The sequence below is a fragment of the Falco rusticolus genome, chromosome 11, assembly GCF_015220075.1.
Source record: "Falco rusticolus isolate bFalRus1 chromosome 11, bFalRus1.pri, whole genome shotgun sequence".
Lineage (NCBI taxonomy): Eukaryota > Metazoa > Chordata > Aves > Falconiformes > Falconidae > Falco > Falco rusticolus.
This window is the reverse complement of record NC_051197.1, coordinates 26,133,796-26,155,906: the sequence shown is the minus strand read 5'-3', so window position 1 is coordinate 26,155,906 and position 22,111 is coordinate 26,133,796. Positions and strand designations below refer to the sequence as shown.

Sequence of the window (22,111 nt, the reverse complement as noted above, 5' to 3'; positions counted from 1 at the left end):
TGTCTTTTAGGTGAGTTTGTAGGACTGCATGGGAGGAGAGTGGTGTGAGTTGATGGATAGTTGGACCTCTTGATGGTTTTAGTCAATGGAGCAAGCTATTTGGCTATGGTTAGGAAAGGGGTGTGTAAAGTTAGAAGCTGCTAGTAGTGTGTGGGTTTGCTAGTCTTGAGAGTTCTGCTCATTGGCTGTGGTATTTGATAGACCTGAACCCTGCTGCCTGCTTCAACCAAGGACTTTACCCCTGGAAAAGAGTCAAACCTATATTTCAAATACTCTGTTAAATTGGGCCCTGGTTCTTTTGGTTCTCGTCTCCTCCCCCCCCCTTGAGTTACCATGCTTTGAATTTCCTCCTCAACTTCGCTGAGTCTAGCATTGCTGTCCCTGTTGTTGGGTAAGTTAACGGGGTGCTTGTCAGGGAGGCAACGCTAGAGCTTGTGTGTAAGCATCTGCCTGGACAGGACCCTCCAGTGCTGATCAAAGCTGCTGGATGATGCAATGAGGGTGCATTTTTATCAAACAGCAGTCAATGCGTTCAACATGCTGAATGATAGAAGCTCGGGGGAATAATGAGTGGGGCAGCAGGGGGGAAATAATGGCGGTGCATCAAGGAGATGGTGAAATGCAATGTTTTAATTACTCAAGAGGAGATGTGTATATACTTGAAAACACACACCCAAATCCATTTTTTCTATGTACTTTGAAGATAAAACTTGCCATTATTATGAACTTTGATCAGAACTTTAAAAAATGGCTATTCTGAATTGCAGCACTTAAACCTTTACAAGGCTGCTTGGGCCTTATGTGGGTCCAGTAACAGTGTGCCAAGAGCAAAACTAGGTTTGTTAAAATTAAAAATGTTAACTGCAGTCCAATCCGAACAATTTTCAATCCAAACAGCAGATTGAAGAAAATCTCACAGTTCAGAATCCATTAGTACAGTTTTGTCCTTGGTTAAACATGCACTTTTTATTGTATAGACTTTTCTAAGGTTCATAAAGTTCATAGTGTTCTGGTTACACTAAAGAATCACCATAAAATTTAGGGTCTTGGAAGTTTCACTGTGCTGCTTACACAATATATTGCTGTTTCCCTTGACCTGTGCCAACAGTAAAGTCAAACTGGCTGAACTAAGTGATTTATTTGCAACAGTTTAATTCTGCTTGATTAGATGGACATAGGGAGAAGGATGAAAGTGGGGAGAGGATAACCTCCACCAGCGATGCAGAACAAACAGATGAAGGAGTGATGGGCAGAGCTGGGATACCTCCAGCAAAGGATATTCCTCCTTAAGGCACCCTTCTTGACAAGGCTGTGGTTTCACAGTTGCTTCTAATCGAGTGAAGTACAGGACACCATCGAAAAGCAAAGAACTTTGTTTCCTGGGTTAATTTCAGCATTATTGATTCAAATTGCCACTCAGCCACACAGTGCTCTGGTGTTGGTGTCAGGAAGACCCAGCAGAAAGCAAGAGGGTAGAAGTGCCCCAGCAGGTGGGGGTTTTCACGTGGGTTGGTTTAGAGCAGGGGTCCTCAAACTACGGCCCGCGGGCCGGATACGACCCCCCAGGGTCCTCAATCCGGCCCCTGGTATTTACAGAAACCCCCCCGCCCCACCCCCTGCCGGGGGTTGGTGGGGGAAACCAAGCAGCTGCAGATGACTGCCTGCCACTTCATCCGCGCGCCGGCCCCCTGGTTAAAAAGTTTGAGGACCCCTGGTTTAGAGTGACTGTAGAGCTGCTTTATGTTGGGGGTTTCTACCTTGTGTGGGCTTTTGGTTTTAGTAGTTCCTGGCTGTTCACTGCTGCCCACTGGGTTTACTGATACAGCTGCCTGAAGGCACGTGCTGTAACGAGAATCACTGAAAAGATCAGTATAAAAATCGCTTTTGTCCGGAATGAGCAAAGCGATCCAGTTTATAATTAGATGCCATGCAGACAGAGAGGAAAAAGATACCAGTTCAGTGAAAGCTGGGGACAGGGGAGTTACGAAGCAGGGGTAGGGGTAGTGACTGGGAGGCTGGGGAGAGGGCAAAGTGTAAATCCGCCATAGAAACTTGGGTGGGGAGGCTGTTTTGGATTTTGGCTAGAATTAGGTATTTTATGACAACTACTACTACTGCGCTGCTTAGCACTGGTTTGTTCCTCTGTGTGCTCAGACTAGTTTGGGGAAGTTATCTGAGTAGAGGGGAAAAAAAAAAAAAAACCACCCACCTTTTTTTGTTGTAACAGTTGCTCAGAGGAGTTCAGCTCCAGTCCACTGTGCAGGAGCACAAGCCTTTCACCCAGGTGGTGTAGAAGCAGCAAGGGGAGTAGGAATTGCTGGAATCGATGTTTGTGTTAAAAGTTTCTTTCTCTGCCTAATTTATTTAGGAATAAAATGAGGAGCATGGGGATTGTGGCCTCAGGTGCAGGAATGGCTGGCATTGGGGAATATTTGAGAACTGCTGTATTCTTATGCTATATAGTAGGCACGTATTATACAATATTAAGTTGTAAAATAAAGATTGTTTTTGATTTTACTGAAACTTAGAAGAATGCTTGTATTACTGCATTTTTTTTTTCCTGTCGGGTCTTGGCATCTGTCTCCAAACAATGCAGCACTGCTGTTGCTATTGCGGAAGAGACTTTTGCTATCCGTAAAGCTTGCTTGTGCTTTCTGTTAAAGCTTAGGTCTTATCCCTTAAGAGATAAGGGATAAGACAGCAGTTGAAAACTCCGTTTGTGATCCCTGGGTCTTTCACTGTTTCCTTGTGCCTAAGCCTATTTGGTCATAGGAACTGAATAAAGTGGTCATAATAACTAACCACATCTGAAGAGAACAGTCTCTGGCTCACTACTAGTGCCAAACCATATAATCTTGTTACTGAGAGATGGAGTCTGCTGATCTCAAAAAGCGTTGGTTGGGTGTTTATATTTATGCTTGTTTTGCATGCAAAGTTAATGCTCTGTTTAATTTCTTTCAGGTCTGTTGGTACGTTTGCCCGAGCACTAGATTGCAGTAGTTCTGTCAGACAGCCAAGTTTGCACATGAGTGCTGCAGCAGCCTCTAGGGACATCACACTGGTAAGATTTTTAAGAGGACCTTAAGTTATTGAGAGATGCAAAATACTCACCTCGGCAATAACAGTTGGCAAAGAGAGAGGGGCAGATGGATTGTAATTGTGGCCTGCTGTGAAACAGATCCTGTCTTTGTAAAGGAACCCTTTATTTACATATGAAGTAACTTTTTCTGGCCTTGTGCCTCCTACGATCCATCATGGATAATTCTATGAGATAATTTTTTTGTGTGTTTTGTTTTATTAAAATGTTTTGATGACATGCTTCACAGCCCACCTCTTGTATGGGCTTAGTAGCTGTCTTAAGAAGAATGCAAGCGGTTATCTGCCTGTCTGCAACGTTATAATGCCAGAATGCTGCTCCTCATCACTTCCCCAACACCAGGCTGTCACTGGCATCCTTGAGCAAGATCGTCTGGGGGAAAAGCTTGTGGTCAGATAAGAAGTTTCAGTTGATACAGCTCTTCTCTTTGACAAGCTCCATTTTAGCGTACTTGAGGTGTAGTGACATGATTAATATTTTATAATCATAAGTGATTCTGAGTAGATAGAGGAAAGGGAAAACTTAAACTCCTATGCTAGAGAAAGTTTAATGAAAATTTGAATAAAATTTCTAAAGTCTCCAGAGAACTGTTATCAGTGCCTCACCTCATAACTGGAATAATGTGAAATCATGTATAGAACAAATTCTAGGATAGAACACTGTAGATTGATTATGCACATGCACAAAACTGGTATGATGAAAGACAAATAACATCCTGATTAAAACTACAGAAACCAGGAAATAAAGCCAAGCTTTCATTTGCTAATATCAATTCCTCCTTCGCAACGTGTTCTCAGCCTTTGTAAATCACAAGTTGCAGACAGTCATAGCTTGGCTTTCTCAGGAGTAATTGCTCCTGGGAGTAATTCTTTTTTCCTACTCTGCTACGATGTGTGACTTGACTTTAATCTTTTGGGAGGATTTCTGGCCTTTGGTGGGACTGTATATGTGTGGTGCTGCTCTTAAATATTTTTCTTATATGCAGTTTTTGTGGATTATTTGACAAAGAATGTGCATGGCCAAGTTTATTAGAAAATATGGCCTTGGTCCTCTGTCTTCATGCTCCATCTTTAACCAGGGCTTCTCAGTCCTGGGGTGAGTGGGTCTCTGTCCTGTGCGCTTTCTTAACAGTAGTGCTACAGTGGTGGTGCTGGTGAAGTAGCTAAGTAGGAATTATTGATATGCCAGGGCTCGTGTTCCACAAACCCCATTGTTGTTACTTACTGAGCATTAGACTTGTACAGTGACAATTACAGTGAGTCTGAGGTTGGAGTAAGTTTTTACTGATTCTGTGTTATAGAATACTGCACCCTCAGATCCTGGTGCAGACCTTTTGTTGTTGCTGTTCCACTATTAAGCGTTTTTTCCACCCTAGATGCTTGTCCTTACATTTGTCTTTCTCTTTTACAATCATGTAGTTCCATGCTATGGACACTTTGCACAAAAATGTCTATGACATTTCCAAGGCAATCTCTGCGCTTGTGCCACAAGGTGGGCCGGTCCTGTGCAGGGATGAGATGGAGGAGTGGTCTGCTTCAGAGGCAAACCTCTTTGAGGAAGCACTAGAAAAATATGGAAAAGATTTCACTGACATTCAGCAAGATTTTGTAAGTATATAAAATGAGGGCCCGCATGGTGGCCGGTTCTCAGCAGTTACACAACTGATTACAGCTTGTCTAAACTGTGTTGGTTTTCTTTGTGTTGGAGAAGAGGGATTTGAACTTTAGCATGTGTCTTGCTGTAAACTGGGGAAAGGCAGACCTTATACTGGTGACAGCCTGTTGTACAGTCAGAATTTCAAATCCCAGATGATAGCTTTTCCTTTACAAATGTTAATTTAAAATCATCTGCTCCACTACAGCTGAGGGAGGATTTAGGAAAGTGTTGTGACAGCCTAGCTGCTGTATATTAATTTGCGTTTGAAGGAGAATAAGTACTGGGTCTTTTGAAACATGAACATTTAGTCACTTTTATAATGCAGTTTCAGAAAAGGCCTTTTGAAAGTTTTTAAAAGGAATCTTGGGTGTCCAAGGGAAATGTGCTGTAGTTTGGCCAAAGCTCTCCACCCTAGGTGCTCGGTCTGCAAATTGAAGAGAGCACTGTAAAAAGAGCTGAGTTTCACTGTACCGCTGTTTGAGTCCTGTGGAACAAAACAAGTAGTTTCTGTGCTGCTTGTCCCCTGCTCTAATCTTCTAAACTGAGGGACTTGGAAACAGCACAGCGTGCTCTGTGGTCCTGCTGAAATCCTCGTGCTTCTCATGCAGAGAACAGAGCTGGCAGGGCACAATTCTGTTGGTGGTTACTATTTTATTTTTTTTAATGGGCCAGCTCCATGGAAGCCAAGCAAATCAGAACTGTGATATTGTATTTGTGGCTCTTGCTTGAGTCTTTGCTGCTCAAACAGAGAGTCTGAGACAGTGGGCTCCGTTCCACATTGTGCCTCTCTTGAATGGTTTTCTCTGGAGCCAGTGCAGCATGAAGATTTACCTGTAACCTGCTCTACTTCTACACTGAAAGCACTATTTTTTGAAAGGGCATTTAATTTAACATGAATCCCATGTGCATCTAATGCCCTAGGAGATTCAGACACGGACTGTCTTTTTTTGTTGTTAGGAGGGTTAGTTAGTTGCAAGACTGCTACAAACTGTCTGTCAGAGGAATCCTGTGAATTTTAGTGAGGCTGTGTGCCAGCTTCCTGCAATGATTGCTGCTTTTCCTTTATGTCCCTAGCTCCCATGGAAGTCCTTAACAAGCATAATAGAATATTACTATATGTGGAAAACTACAGACAGATACGTTCAGCAGGTAAGAGAGTCAGAATTGCCTCTTTCATTGTCAGAAGTTTTTTCTTGCCTTTGAAACCAAGCATCATTGCTTTATTTTCCCTCTTGGGGTTCAGCCTTTCCAACAGGTGGGTTCTGTAATGATCTGAAGCACTGAATAATCTCTCTTCACTAAACTCATCAGCTGCTCCGTAGATACAAACATGTAGCACTGGCATTTGTGCTTTCTTCTCGTGATTCCTACTGCTTTGTTTGGAGCTTTCAAATGTCTGTCTTGGAATTCAGCAGTTTGAGGAAGGGAATAGAGTTAATTTCTGATTGTAGAGTTCAAGGTCAGCATTAACCTCAGTTTTGACTTTCTGTGGAGGGGTGGGCAGTTGCTGTACGACAAGCACCTGTGCTAACTCTCCACATCTGCCTGCCTGTGACTTTGCAGATACACGGAGGCTCCCCCATGTAAGTGCTGTAAAGTGTTTGTCTGGGAAGTGTTGATGGCTCAAATTCCCATACTCATTATACTTGAGAATTGACTTTGACTAGTGTTTACATTTATTTTTATCTCTACTTGTTTAAATACGAAGACTGCTTGGTCCCTTAAAGAAAGCATAATGCAAGCAGCATGCAAAAATGTTGCAGAGTATCAGTTGCTGAAAACTACTTATAATATTTAATGGGAAAATTAATTAAAATAAGGGAGAACTATATAATGAATTTTTCATTATAATTATCAGTGTTATGTTTAGGCATCTATTTGAAGTATTAGAAAAAGTGGTGTTATAGAAATGTCCTGCCTTAACTTGCTTCATTGGAAATTCAGCCTGGGATAACAACTAGATGCCTGAGGCATTGACCAATGTTTGGCATATGCTGTATTTGGGTACCCTGGTCTGTAATGTGTTTTTTACTATTTTCTTTCTGATAGGAATACTGTTTAAATTACAGAGGGAGCCTCAGGACAAATGAGAACTTTTTTCTTGCATAAATTCTGTCTTACTTTTTAAAAAAAGTAATACTAACTGCATCCTCGTTCCAATATTTCTTCTAGTCCATTCTTTGAAACTTTTCCTTCTGGTAAGGAAATGGATGGTAGGAAGGTGCGATGGCAATTGAAGCTGGTACAGTGGGGAAAAAGGGTGCAGGAGAGATGAGGTCATTGTCTTTCCTTCCCCACTGAACTGGGTGTATCATTGATATAGTGAGTGCTGCTATACTGTCTGATTACAGCTGTTTAGGAGACAATAGCTGACTGTACTCGGCCTGTACTACACTCAATATTTGCACTGAGAGGAATCCCTTTATCTTCTTCCCTGCATCTTTTATCTCACCTCATTCCTTTTACTGATAAAAGTTCATCTAGCAATATGATAGGTATCAGAAAAAGTGAGGAAAGTTATTTTATCAGTCGGTGAAAGCTAGAATCTTGGGCTTTTGCATGAAAATGTCACCCCTGTGCAGTCAGAACAGCAGAGAATAGTAGGAGTTCTTGGGAAAGATTAAACTAAAAAGCATCTCTCTCCTGCTTAGAAACTCTGCCATACATTTGCAATAGTGAAGTTCTGGTTCTGCCCATCTTGAGGTAGTGTGTAGCAATGGTGGCGGTGGGAGTAGGGGGTAGGAAGCAGTTTCTTTGGTGTTTGCTCTTGGATACCGTAGGAGACAGATAAGAATAGTGTCTCAGGTTTTTGCTTCCAGGCCTGTGTGCTAGGAAGGCAAAACAGCTGGAAAAACTGTGCCTTGATTAGTAAGTGGTTAAATTCCTTTTCTTTTTCTGCTTTCTTGAGCTTCCTTGTTACACAGACAAAATTGCAGAGGGGATAGTTGTGTGAAAGACTGATTATTTGTTGTTGCAGTAATTAAGAAAACCCAACAAACCTACAGTTCTTGTACCATTCTGCTATATTCCTCTGCAGCCGGTCTTCTATCACAGTTATACTGTACCTTACCTGTGCTGCCCAGCAATATTCCAGGGAGTGGGATTTGGGGAAAACTTTCAGTTAGAGGCTCTGCACTTAGGAGACAGTATAAGCCGAACAGATAGAAATTGCAGTACAGAGTTATCATATCAATTAAGTCTGAACTGAGCTGAAGACCTCATCTAAAATTCCCAGTTTGTACAAGCAAATAATACTACTAAACGTTTATAAAAAGCCTGGGAGAGCTATCTACATATAACCACAAAGAAAAGCATAGGAAGTTGTAGTTGAAATAATGGTGTATTACATTTATATTTTATTTGATGTGTGCAAAGTCTTTAGCAAAGTGCATCCCTCACCACTTTTTCCATGTTTCTTCATAGTGTTTTGTCTGCATAGATTCTTTCCTTAGCCCCACAACCATTTTGTGGTAAGACTAACAGCATTTTTTATGTAAGATACTGGAAGTGTACTAAGTAAAGGTATGAAAAGCGTGTATCCTGTGTTGTTTTACTTTCACTTGCTGTCCTTCTGAGAGCGTGTTTAAATTATATTCCAAGGCTCTATGTTATTGTCTTTTAAAAAATATTGATAAATTGATAACTTGCTCATTTCTGTAGACTCTTTGGCTGAATAAATCTAAGTCCGCTTAAACTGTCTTATTTCTGAGTTACACAACATAGTAATGAAATTTTTTGTAATCAACCAATTGCCTGCTTTGATGAAAAACAGTTAGTTGGGAAATGTTTACATCCTTCTGTATTTCCTTTGAGATTTTTTTGGAGCAAGAAAGCACTGTCATAATCCTGAAGCAGAATCCCTCTGTTTCTTGCCACTGAGGAAGCTAAATTTTGAGTTGACTTTGTCAAGAAAGACCCTTTTTCACAACTGCACAACAAGGTGTACTTATGCTGGGTATACCTAAGATCAAAAGGCTTGACACAGCACTTCCTCATCTTGTGAGTAGGATATGGTGATTGAGATGCATGCAAATTGAGTTGTTTTGGAGCGTGCACTTGGATCTCGTATCCAGTAAATTTTATTTGACTTCATCTATACCATGCTTTTGAAGGTTAGCAGTGTAATTAGGAGTTTGGTCGTTTCAAGAGAAGGACTGACCCTCATCCAAGAACAGAACTGCTAGAAGGAGTAATTCTGCTGCAATGTTAATGCAGAATTTGTGGTCTGGTGTAGGCTCCTGAGTGTCTGTGCAGAGTGGTTCCAAGAGCTGTCCTGTCAAAGACATCCTTTCAGAGTTGTCCTGAAGAAACTGAGGGAGATGCATTCCAAATTCAGTATCCAGTGTCTCTTTTGAATGCATCTTTTTCTTGAGACAGACTTCCTGTGTCAATTCACAAGAGCTTATGTTTCCAATTCAGAAAGGTTTGAAATGGTATCCACTGAGTAACTGCTGTTTGGTGGCTTTCCCACTTCTAAAGAATTGATGTGATGGTTGGGTATGCCTACATTTTCATTCAAAGTAAAGACTGAGTTCTTATGTAGTTGTGAATTCCAGGGTGACTTTTATTTTTAAAGATGTTTAAATGCTTCTACTGTTTGTCAGGACTTCTCTTTAAAACCTAACACTTTGCAACCACTGAGATGCGGTTGAGAAGAGCTTGGGACATGGCAGTGGCAGTTGACTGTTTGAATTAGTCATATGCTTTCTGAGAGTTGAATGCTTTGATTTAGTTTTTGCATTTTTATTTGCACTTAAGGAGCGTCCAGCTTCAAGAAGAAGAGCAAATACGGTGAATTTCTACTGTTTTATTTCTTATGTGGAAGTGCCATTAGAAAAATGTAGGTGGAATAGACAGAAATTCAGTTTTCAGGTATGCCTAGTGTTGAGAAGATACTGGAGAAAGTTGAAGTGCCCTTATATTTGACTACATGAGGTAGGGAGCTTAAGGGAGGGAGCTCTGGTAAGTCTTGATGTGGATAGAAAACATCTTTATTAAGGGAAGCAAACTTTTTTGTACTTAGTCAAGAGCTGTGAGTGACATCTTAATGTACTAGCCTTCATAAAGTACTGTGTGCTAGCAAAACAGGAATGGATCAAAGAAATGTTTTTCCATGTACGTAGGATGTTTTATCCCCAAACACCTCCTGTTAAACCTACAGTAACATGGGGCTGTGGCAGTTTTGGCAAACAAGTGACAGAGACCGTAGGTACCACACATCAGTGCTGACATGTGTTGCTGGAGCACAAGCAGCTGGAAACACTTGTCCCAAATTACCTTTTCTGTCCCATCTCCCCTGCCTTCCAACAGCTCTTGTATGTTCAGAGTTTTGAAAAAGGCTGAACAGTGTGAAAGTTCTCCTCTAAATCCAGAAAATGCAATTTATCTTCCCTATCATAAACTAATAATATTTGAAGATGTTTGAGGCATCCCTGTGCTGTCTACCAACCCCATTCTTGTGTTGTGGACCTTGAAATATCCCGTGTTCCCGAATTTCTTTTGTTATTACCCCTTTATAGTTGTTCATTCTTTAGAAAATTGCCACAAACATTTGCTCCGATACATCATGTATTTTAAAACTCTTTCAAGCTCCATGGGTGGAATGAAAGATGTGAAATCCAGGGAGAGGATATATAAAGGACAGATGTTTGCACCGTCTCGAATGTACGCTGCTTAGCCTTTTAATCCCTTGGTCCCCGTGGGATGGACAAGTTGGTAATATCTCCCTTTCAGAGATGAGGAAAATATGATGAGGTAAATAAGAGGATATACTTAAGACGTGCGTTTATAAATAACTCTAAGAGAAAAGATTTTTATTTAGGCCAAACTACTAGAAAAAGTTACAAATGTTCAGAGATATTTTTGTGGATGAGGACATTAGTAACTACATCGGACAACATTAAAAATTTATAGTGTAAATACACTTCAGGCACAAATCCATTAATAACTGGCAAAGGACCTGGCCAAGCACTTTGTCTGTGAAGGGATTATTCTGAAATGGTGCATTACAGGTACCTTTTTTTTTGTACCTTCTGGTATCAGTCACTGTCAAAAAATAGGAAACTCATCATATCTGGTCTATTGGTTGCCCACAGACGCAGGTACTTAGGGCAAAACCTCTTCTTATCCAGTACATTGTGGTACCTTCTGAAAACTGTCAATTTTCTTGGTATACTACTTGTAATAAAGGCTTAGCTGTATGCTGTGCTCCTTGCTGATCCCCAGGCAGGAGAGGAGGGTATTGCTGGCTCCTGGTGACTTTATGGCAGTTGTTATCTCAGAGCTTGTGCCATGCTCATCAATCGCAAAGAAAGTCTGTAGTGTGAGGTTGATATTCATCACCAGTTTACTGAAATGTTGCTTAATACCCTAAATTAGTCGTCGTTTCTCCAAGGCAAATGACTTTACGTTGTGGATGGTAGAATATTTCAGCTGCTGGTAATGCTTTGTGCTTGCATGAAGCTTTTGCGTTCATAGATTTCCAAAACTGTCATAACATAATGACTCTAGATAGTCCCCTTGGGAGCTTTTGTCAAGAAAACTGCAGCTTTTTGCCCCACAATCTAGAAATCTAGTGGAAATAAAAAACACAAAACAAAAACTAAACAGTTCTGTAGCAGTGGAAGTTCCCTGAATTTCCTGCTTAGGTCTCAAGGAAATATGAGGCTTGTACAAGGCTCTTCAAGCAGTATTTTAAGCTATTTATCGGTGTCTGATGTTGGACTTCCTTGTAATTCCTGCAACTGAGCTCTGTGACTGTTAATCTGCTGACTTAACTGCCTATGGTAGTCTGTGCCCGGGGAAAGACGACCTGTCTTTCAGTCCAGGCTGTGGGTGAAACAGCCTCCACTTCATGAGTAGAAAGGCACCTGAGTGCGCATTTTGTTGAAGGAGGTTTTTTGGGGGGTTTTTTGGGTAGCATCACTCTGGAAGGTAGAGGAGGTTTTCTGATGCTGTTTGGGGAACCATTGTCACAGCACTTTCTGAGGCCCACGATTGGATGCTTTGGTTTCTGACATAAAAAGACTTGGGTAAGGTTGGTTTGAAAATGTTCAGCTTTGAATTTGTGGTTTGTATTCAGAGGGAGAACCTCTAGTTCCATCACCAATTGCTAGCAAAATGTGTATTATTGATTCCTTTCAGTCTGTAGGATCGATAAGGATCATCTCCATGAAGTCTTCCTTGGGGTTTTCTTGAGGAAAGTTGTCAGGTAGCTGTTCTTGTCCTAGACAAAGTTCAACAGAATCAATCTGGGAAACTTGCCTACACCGGCAGAAAGAAGCCAGTTTTTGAATGCAGTTCTCTGAAGGTGTACCTGTAGTTTCGGGATAACTTTCAGTAATTCAGTTTTCTCAGTCCTTGTCCTCATGCCTGACAACTTCGTTCTGTGATTTCTAAGATAAGTTGACTTTTATTTACAGTACAAGGGAAGTGAGGAATTCTTTATGAGTCTAGAGAGGTTTGGGTGAGGAACTGTCGCACTGTCAAATGGAAAACCAGTGCTTAAGACTGTCCTCCTGATCAGAGCGAGCTTTATGCTTACGGGAAACTTTTACTTCATTGTTTTTGTGTGTCCATCATGTCCCTGTAAAAAGGATTTTTATGTTTGTCCAGTTCCTCAATCACACGCTTTCCAATTTTACTATGTTTTCTGGTGTTTCCTGTTCTACGAAGACACTGACTTCAGCTTTCCAATTATTTTCCTAGACTGTGCCTTAAGGCTGCTGCATAGAAAATGTTTGGCTAACCTGTTTGTCTAGAATATCACCATGCTGCGGATTTGTCTGGAAAACATTGTTGTGGCTTTACGCAGACCACTGTTAGCACCATAGATGTTGAAGAACATGGGCCTGGCTTTGAGCAGGCGGTTGGAGTAGAGGCTGCCAGAGGTTCACCCTAAATTAATTTAGCTTATGCAATAAAGAGAAATCTTGAACCTCAGAACATGTATGTATCTTCTTAAATGGTGTGAAGGTTTGAGTTATGAAAGGAATCTGTGGCCAGTTAGTCAGGCTCATGTTAATTGCCTACCTCTGCCGTGTTCTCATGGGCTATCGGCAAGTTCACAGCTGTAGCTAAATACACAGGTAAAGTAATAGTAGTGCTGTTCTAGAGGAATTTAATCCGTACATCCCACTGAAAGGATCCTCTAATCCTTTTACTCCAGAAATGTGGACAGAAGTTGATGGATGGTTTTACTGAAGTAGGGCCATGTAAAGACATGAATGGCTTGTACTTACAAACATGCGTCCCCATGCTCTAACAAGTCTACTTCTTGTCTCTGTTATCCTTTTAAACACATCTCTTATGTTCCTTAATATCTCCTGGCAATGGTGTTTTTCGTTAGGGGCTGCTTGCTTGGTCTAGTTAGCTTCTCCCCTTTTTTAACCCACTTGAAGTTCTTTGCTGCTTGTCCCCTGAGATTTGCATGTGTGCCTGGGGCTTAGTTCCCGCAGGGTAAAGGTGTAGTACTTGTGTACCTAGAGCTTCTCACGTTTGGGAAGTGCAAATATACAGGTTGTCCATAGCTGATGTTTAGTCAGAAGTGATGACATACCATAATTAAAAACTCTGTTGGGTAATTCTGCATCGGTTTTCAGTTGACCTCTTGGCCTTTTTAATTTTTAAATAAAGTCTCCTGTGTCACTAAGTCTTCAAAAGTGATTACTATCAACAAAGAACTCTTCATTGAAACTCTTTGAATTGGCTCAGCTGTTGAGTAAGTATGATGGAGAAGGGTACCTCACTGTACCTGGTGGTGTTCAATTGGTGGATCTTGTCATGGAGAACATGCACAGATTGATATGTCAGATTTTCCTTGGGCAGGGTGGGGTGTTTGGGGGAACAGTGCATTAATTTGTATTGAAGTGAATGGGAATGAAGTTTGTCCTTATAAATAGTAGACTGTCATCTCTTTGACTTGACTTTTCTTAAGAGCTGTGTACATAGGGACGTTTGATGCCCACAGTTGTTCTCAGTGGATATTTTCCTTTTGGAAAAAGATTTTGTCATAGGTGCTCAGTGAAAGGAAAGCATCGTTATTTGTTAATAAGTGCTAAAGTTTTTATAGGTATATTACTCGACTCTCAGGTAAAATAGTGCTGCTTTTCTTTTTATTCTAACTTTTTTCTTTTTTTCTTTTCTTTTTAAAGAAACGATTGAAAGCAGCAGAAGCAGAAAGCAAGCTAAAACAAGTGTATATACCCAACTAGTAAGTATCTTTTTGTATTGTTTTGTTTTCTATTCCATTGTAGAGGGTCTGGTGTAGCAGTTTCCACGGCTTCCCAGTATTCCATATTTGCTTTAGTGACATAATGAGAGACATAGCTGAACAAACAGGTTGGAGAACTATTAAATTATGTTACCAATATATCAAACTTTCTGCTGATGCTTGAATAGGCACGCATTCCATTTTTAGCTGAGTTAATGCTAACCACCCTGTGCTGATAAACAACTAGCTGCCTTGTGGAAGAGAACACGATAGCTTTGGTATTTCCAGGCTGACTAGAGCAAAGCAGCTCTCCTCCCAGGATACTCCACGCCACGCTTCTGCTTAGAGGTGTGTAAAAGACAAAGGTGTGCCCACACGCTGACCTTCCACTTCTGGAACACAGGCTATTTCCTCTGTGGGCAGCAGAGGACTCTCCCTTTGGGGCTTTCCTGGTTAGGATGCTGTGCTGTCATGTTGCTCATTTACTTCATCCTGTATAGTGTTCCCATCCTGAAGTGACCGTTTACTTACTTTCTGATTTTTATTTTTATGTGGACTGGGAGTTGGGGACTTGCTAGCAGGTCAGCATGGTCATGAACAAAAGGGTAGCTAATTAACTGCTCAATAATATGTCTGTTTTTCTTGATTTTTGTCATCAGTGGATCACCAATGTGTGGTTGTTTCCTAATGTAATTGTTATATTAAAAAACTTATATTGAGATTTAATATATAACAATGTGTGTATATATAATGAGATATAATTTCTTCATAAAATGTGTTTCCTCTCTTGCATTTCCTTTGCATAACCCAGTCAACAGATGTTATGGTGTGGAACTTCAGATCTCCCCTGTCCTTTCTCTTTTCAGTTTTCACTTCTAGATACATTCCCATGTGTATTGTTCCAAATAACTCCTTTGCTGTTTTATTCTGTCTCCTTTCAAATATTTACAAACTTCTACCATGTGTTCTGTTACTTAAGGCAAAACTGTTTTCCGTATTTAGCTTACAAGACAATCCGTAATTTATTGTGAAAATAGAAGAATGCCTGATCTCTTTGCTTTGAAATAGGTTGATGTGTCTCAGATGAATTTACTAAAAATTAAGTGTAATATTCAGAGTGAGACCAAATAGATGTCTTATCACACAATTGTTCAACAGTATTGCTTTTTGTGGATGGTGTTACTCTGCAAGGGTACACTGGACTTCAAATTAAACATGGATTCACAATGTGATAAGCTTGTAAAGCAAAAGCCAATGTGATTTAGATTGCAGATGCAAAAGGATATTGCAGATGAGACGGCATGGTAGCCTTGCGGTTGCTCTTGGATTATAATGTATGTAGATATGCTTTGTATTTGAAAGGTTATAGTGCTTATTTGTTAATGGCTGTCTGGAGTGGTATCTTACCCCTCAACACTGCATCAGCAACATAATTCTTGTTGCTGTCTAGAGAATATAATCAAATCGGCAACATACCTCTCTACTTCAGGAAAGGACTTCTGTCTCTACCTGTGTGCTTGCTTTCTCTGTCTCTGGCTTTGATTTCCAGGCACAGTTGATTTTGTGAGTGTTATACCTTAATTTGCATATTGCTTAATTGATAAAATGAGTGTAAAATCTTCCTCCTTCAATATCCTTTCATGTGTATCAGGAAAAGCAGCAGTTGTGTACGTGACATCTAATCCCATGTGAATGCATCTGCTGCTTTTTTGCTATTTATACCTCCAAATGTGGCAACAGTTAAGTATTTCAAAGATTTTTAGATTAGATTATTTCTGTTCAAGTTTCAGTACAGGGTCTGGCACATAGGGAATGTATTGCATCTACGTTATCTTGTGACCTAGAAGAAGATTATATCCTTGGCTTGTAATAGCAATACATATGGTGTAGGGATCCAAGTATCAATGATATTGATTTGTCCTTATCGTGTTACTGAGCCCATTCCTATTACGAGGCTTGAACCATAATGATCCACTTGTCACCTCGAAAATAAATTACTTGATGTAGGCTGTCACAAGACCTATGCAGAAGCGTATCAGCTGCTTGAGTTATTTAACAGTTATTTAACAATAACTGCTGTAAAGTTGTTTGCAAAGAGAGACCCCAGAGGATATCAAACTCAAACAATATTTTATTTATGTATTTATTGTCTCTGGCTGTCTTCTACTGATAGGATTCTCATTTGTTCCTGTGATGTTATAGGAAAATTTAGGGAGAGGCGGGGGAAATAATAAGAAAAACAATACAAGCAGTCTTCAAAAGTTATTTCTCAAGTCACATACATATTACACAGTGAAAAATAACAGCTTTATGTGAAGCTTTAGAGTTGGTATTTTTTAACTGTGCCCCAAATTTATAATGTGGGTAACTGAAGCAGGGACAGTCGTACAGGTAATTGTTGTGAGGTTATCAAGTCCTAAACTAGCATCCCAGATACTGGGAAAAGCATTTCTATTCTAGATATTGGATAAACATTTCTGTGCTTCTTCCAAGAAAAAACCTGGTTTGGGGACAGACATTTGTAGTTTATGCGACTGAAAGCACTGTTTGTTTGCATGGCTTTTCAATGCATCCTTTAGGTTGAAAAGCGCTAATGTGCTTTCCTGGTGAAGGGAAAAAGTATAAAATCAGTTGAATTCCGCATTCGGGGCATACTGAAAAAAATCGTTTTCATTGCTTTCTGTAGCAATTTCTCTGTTAGTAGGAGTGGTGTTAAATAAAGCAGCAGCAGAAGCCTGAATGCACAGAGATTCCATGTTCTCACATGCTTCATCCTGCTATCCGCCAGTGCCAGTGTGGGACTAGGAGACCTTTCTTGTTGCAGGTGTAGTCTCAGTCTCTTTCCTCCTACTAGTGTGTACCCAAGCATACTCTTCAGGCTGTTGTGGAAGCCATATTCTGGTTTTACTAATCCTCTGGGCATCATATGTAGTAGTTACTTGCTTTTTGGTGACGGTCATGTTGTGCAGCTGGTGCTTTTTGGTATTAGGACATCTGCAAATCATGAATCATCATAGAATCACAGAATGGTTTGGATTGGAAGGGACTGTAAAAATCATCTAGTTCCAACCCTTCTGCCATGGGCAGGGACACCTCCCACCAGACCAGGTTGCTCCAAGCCCCGTCCAGCTTGGCCTTGAACATTTCCAGGGATGGGGCACCCACAGCTGCTCTGGGCAACCTCTGCCAGTGCCTCACCGCCCTTCATAATGAAGAATTTCTTCCTAATATCTAATCTAGATCTGCACTTTTTCAGCTTAAAGCCATTCAACCTTGTCCTGTTATGTGCCCTAGAAAGTCCGTCCATGTCTTTCTAATCAGCAGCCTACCAGTGTCTAAAGGGGGCTATGAGGCCACCCTGGAGCCTTCTCTTCTCCAGGCTGAACAGCCCCAACTCTCTCAGCCTGTCTCCATAGGAGAGGTGCTCCAGCCCCTCTGATCATCCTTGTGGCCTCTTCTACACTCGCTCCAACAGGTCCATGTCTTTATATTGAGGGCTCCAGAGCTGAATGCAGTACTGCAGGTGGGGTCTCAGGAGAGCGGAGCGGAGGGGAAAAATCGCCTCCCTTGACCTGCTGATTATGTTTCTTTTCAGGCAGCCCACAATTTGGTTGGCTTTCTGGGCTACAAGTGCACGTTGCCAGGCCATGTTGAGCTTTTCATCCACCAGCACCCCCAAATCCTTCTCCTCAGGGCTGCTCTCAATCCATTTCTCCACCCAGCCAGTATTGACACTGGGGGTTGCCCCAGTGCAGCTGTAGAACCTTGCGCTTGACCTTGTTGAACTTCATGAGGTTCACACAAACCCACCTCTCAAGCCTGTCAAGGTCTCCCTGGATGGCGTCCTTTCCCTCCAGCACGTCGACTGCACCACACAGTTTGGTGTTGCTGGCAAGCTTCCTGAGGGTGCACTCCATCCCGTTGTCCGTGTTGCTGACAAATGAAGGCTGACATATGTTTATGCACATATAGATAAATATATATAATTTCATGCATATATATATATATGTTTCTATAAATACATTAGCAATAAAAGAGGGCTAAGGAGAATCTCCATCCTTTGTTGGATGCAGGAGGAATCACATAGTGATAAAAATATGAGGAGATAAAAATATGAGGAAAAGGCAGAGGTGCTTAATGCTGCCTTTGCCTCGGCATTAATAGTAAACCCAGTTGTTTTCTGGGTACCCAGCCTCCTGAGCTGGGAGACAGGGTGCAGACTGACACCCCCTTAATCCAAAGGGAAGTGGTCGGCGACCTGCTACATCACTTGGGCACGCAGGCGTCTGGGGCTCGCCGGGATCCAGCTGAGGGAGCTGGCGGAGGAGCTCGCCCAGCCGCTCTCCATCCTTTCCCAGCAGCCCTGGCAAACTGGGAGGTCCCGGCAGGCTGGGGGTCAGGCGGTGTGACACCCGCCTGCAGGAAGGGTGGGAAGGAGGATGAGGGGAGCCGCAGGCGGCCAGCCTGGCCTGGGTGCCGGGGCAGGTTACGGAGCAGATCCCCCGAGTGCCATCACACGGCCGTGCGGGACAGCCGGGGATCGGGCCCAGCCAGGGGGGTGACAAGAGGCAGGTCCTGCCTGGCTGACCTGGTCCCTCCTGTGACAAGGTGCCCTGCCCCGTGGGTGAGGGGGAGGCTGCGGATGGCACCGTCCCCCCCACAGCCCCTCCGGAGGCACCGGCTGCCCCGGGCCACTCTGCGGGGCCAAAGCCCGGCCGGGCAGCCGAGCCCGGCGCGGTGCGGGATGGAGCCACGTCCCCTGGCGCGGGCACAGGCCGTGTCCCCGGGGCTCCGTGTGGGGCCGGCCCCGGGTAACGCCGTTACCGACGGTCTGGGCGAGGGGACCGAGCGCTCCCTCCGGGGGTGTGCAGGGGGCACCCAGCTGGGGCAGCGCTGGCCTGCGGGGGCGGGGGGCTCTGCGGGGGGCTGGGCAGGCCGAGGGGCCGAGGCCGGTGGTGTGAGGGTCCCCAGGGCTGAGCGCCGGGCCCTGCCCGCGGGTCACACCAGCCCCCGGCAGCTGCGGGCTGGGGCAGGGGGCTGGGAAGGGCCGGGGGGGCTGGCAGACGGCTGGGCATGGGCCAGCGGTGTGCCCGGGCGGCCAAGGAGGCCGACAGCACCCTGGCTTGTGTCAGAAACAGCGTGGCCAGCAGGGCTGGGGCAGTGACTGTCCCCTGTGCTGGGCACTGCTGGGGCCGCCCCTGGAGCCCTGGGTTCAGCTTTGGGTCCCTCGCTGCCGGAGGGACACGGAGGGGCTGGAGCGGGTCCAGGGACGGGCAGGGGGAGGGGATGTGTGGGGGATGGGGCACCAGGCTGGGGGGGTGGCTGGGGGAGCTGGGGGGGGTTCAGCCTGGAGAGGAGGGGGCTCGGGGGGGCCTGATCGCTCCCTACAGCTGCCTGACAGGGGCTGTAGGCACAGGGGGGTCGGTCTCTTCTCCCAGGGAACAAGTAAGAGGACAAGAAGAAACCAGGGGAAGTTTAGATTGAGTATTAGGAAGAGATTTCTTCACCAAAAAGGCACTGGAACAGGCCACCCCAGAAGCAGTTAAGTCTCCATCCCTGGAGGTGTTCAAGAGACATGTGGATGGTGCTTAGGGACATGGTTTAGTGATGGGCTTGGCAGTGCTGGGGTTAACTGTTGGACTCTGTGGTCTTAAAGCTCTCTTCCATCCTGAATGCTTCTATGATTCTATGCAGCTTTATGTGACTTTTCTCTTTTGCTTTCATCTAAGTGCTATCAGAAGGGTTAAGAACAGAAAGGAATGAAGTGCTGCATATAATCCCATCTCCAAAATATATAGATGTAAAATTTAAATGTACGTCTGTAAATGTAAATTAATACATTCGGGGTGCAGTGTTTTATCTGAGAATCTCCAAGCACTTGGACAAGCTGCAAACACTGCCTCACAAACACTTGTAAAGTAGGGAAATATTCTCCCTCCCCTGCCTCTTTTTAAGCAAATAGGGAAACTGGAGGAATAGGTCAAAGCATTGGATGACTGCAGTGGGCAACTGCGTAACAAGCTGAACGTAATTCCTCTGTCTGTTTCTTGGTTGTCCTTTGCCTGAGGAGCAAGGCTTTGTTCCTTTCCTATTTAATTGTGCAGAGGTTCATTGCAGCGTGGAAAACTTAAAAGGTGTAACGCTGTTCTCTCTTTTCTAGCTGTGTGGTTAAAATGGCAATCTTCACCATTTTGTTGGAGAAAGCTGCTCGTTTTCACAAAGCATCATTTAGCAGTCATTAGGCCTGTTCTTAGAAGTGGGTATTTTCAGTAGCCTGGAGAGTTGTGATGAGAGCTCAGAGCTCATCTCTGTTGTCTGGATTCCTTAAACAGACACTTGCATTAGATGCCTAGAGGTAGATGGCATAAATGCTCCTAACAAAGGATTTAAAATTGTTCTCATTTCTGAGGCTTAATTTCTTAATTGTTCTGTCGAACCTAGCACCACTGTGGTTTCTTCAGTAACAGGAAACATCCACTAATGGTGTTAAGTTTGTAGTTATTTTTAACAACTACAATTTTATTGCTGTGCTGTGGGTTAAATGCTAGCCAGTCATGTAGAGAAGGAATTTCAGTGTTCTGCATGGCTCAGGATTATCCTTAGGTTGGATTTTTTGGGGCAGGGGCTTCAGTCCACGATAGCTGGCTTCCAGTGCCGCCTTTCTGCATGTGCTTTATCACCTTAATCTCTTCAGCTGAGACTGATCTGCAGAATGCAGCCCAGAAATTTGCACTTCACTGCTCCATTGCAATTGAAACCCTTTTAGAAGACTTCTCCTCTTGATGTAAGTGCTGGAAATGGTTTACCACACCATCAGTATTCTCACTACCTTATTTGCATCTTTCACTTCAGCTTCATTAATTGCTTAATGATTCATCTAGTTAGTCATCTCTAATTCTCTTGTTCATAGCTGTAGCAGGCTTTGGTGATATCAAACAAGTTTAATTAACATATCATCAACAATTAAGAGCTTTTTGCTTCTCATGCTGAAACATTAGCTGCCTGAATTTTATTGTTACTGCCACTGTGAAACTTGACCTTTGCTTTGGAGCACGATGCTTTGTGGTACTTGTTGCAGCTGTGTTAATTGTATTGTTCCAAAATCCTGAAGTGAAGTTATTGCCACAACTACAGGATGTTACTCCTGGTGATCAGCATGATTTGGTGGTCAGCTTTTACCTGTGCATCCCTTTCACTTATGTTTGAAATACAAGTTTGATAAGTGATGTAGAGAGGACAGCAGAGTCAGGCCATCACTTTCCTTTCTGCACAAGACCTCAGTACTCTGGGCAGGCGTGCCAACACGTGCGGTCTTGTCCTTAACTTACCGTTTATCACCAGACACATCAGGGCTTCCCAGCACACCGCTCAAATATCCAAAACCTTTTTGTGTGCTTTTCTGATGGGTTTCAGACTCCTTTACCACCTTTTTCAGAGGATAAATCAACGTACAGAAAGCAGCATGCCTGATGTTGAGCCATAAGACCTTAGTTTTCTTTATTTCAGTCTTTTGGTTTGTTAAGCAGCACTGCTTGTAACAGCGTGTGTCTGTGAGGACTGTTTGTTTTGCAGCATCTTGGTAATGTTTGCGCATGGAGTTTGCTAGTGATTCATTGGCAAAAGTTCTTTTGCAGCAGGTTACTATAGTGACATGGCAGAGCAAAATGCTGGGTAGCGTGAGTGTACCCTCTTGCAGCTTCCCCTTTGTTAAATGTGTCTGCAGGTCTCCTGCCATCTGTGGTGTCAGGACTTCATGCCATTCTGATGAGCACCCTGAAACACTGTAATCTTTGTAAGAGCTGGGCAAATTAATAAGCAAAAGGTGATTAAAAACCTAATTGTGCCTTTTTCTGCTTCTTTTTTTCTCTTCTGTGTTTCTTTTGGGCTTTGTATGGGCTGCTCAGCATACTGAGGGAACAACCTATTTACAGTGTTCCTGTGTCACTTAGCCTCCTAAGCTTTCTCTTCTGCAGAAAGGCCCTGAACTTTACAGTGAGGAGCACTATCAGAAGTTTTTCCTGGACTGAGCAAATACCCTCCTACCTCCTTATGGAACATGCGTATGGTTCTTGTAGGTCATTCACAGCAGAACAGCAGAGTCTATTTTGTCTCTACAGAAATGGAACTTTGCTGAGTTCTGTATCTCA

The 22,111-nt window shown here is 43.0% G+C and overlaps 1 protein-coding gene across 4 annotated transcripts in view; it reads left to right on the top strand.

Moving 5' to 3' along the window:
* Window positions 1-22,111, top strand: part of MTA1 (metastasis associated 1) — a 94,129-nt gene that overhangs the window by 43,272 nt on the left and 28,746 nt on the right. For all 4 annotated transcript variants that reach the window (XR_005106672.1, XM_037403701.1, XM_037403699.1 and 1 more), the window contains exons 8-11: window positions 2,962-3,061; window positions 4,516-4,704; window positions 5,828-5,902; window positions 13,906-13,964. Coding sequence is in view for 3 of the 4 variants with exons in the window: in XM_037403701.1 (XP_037259598.1) it covers window positions 2,962-3,061; window positions 4,516-4,704; window positions 5,828-5,902; window positions 13,906-13,964 (423 nt within the window). In the remaining variant the exon portion in view is untranslated. The remainder of the gene's footprint in view (window positions 1-2,961; window positions 3,062-4,515; window positions 4,705-5,827; window positions 5,903-13,905; window positions 13,965-22,111) is intronic.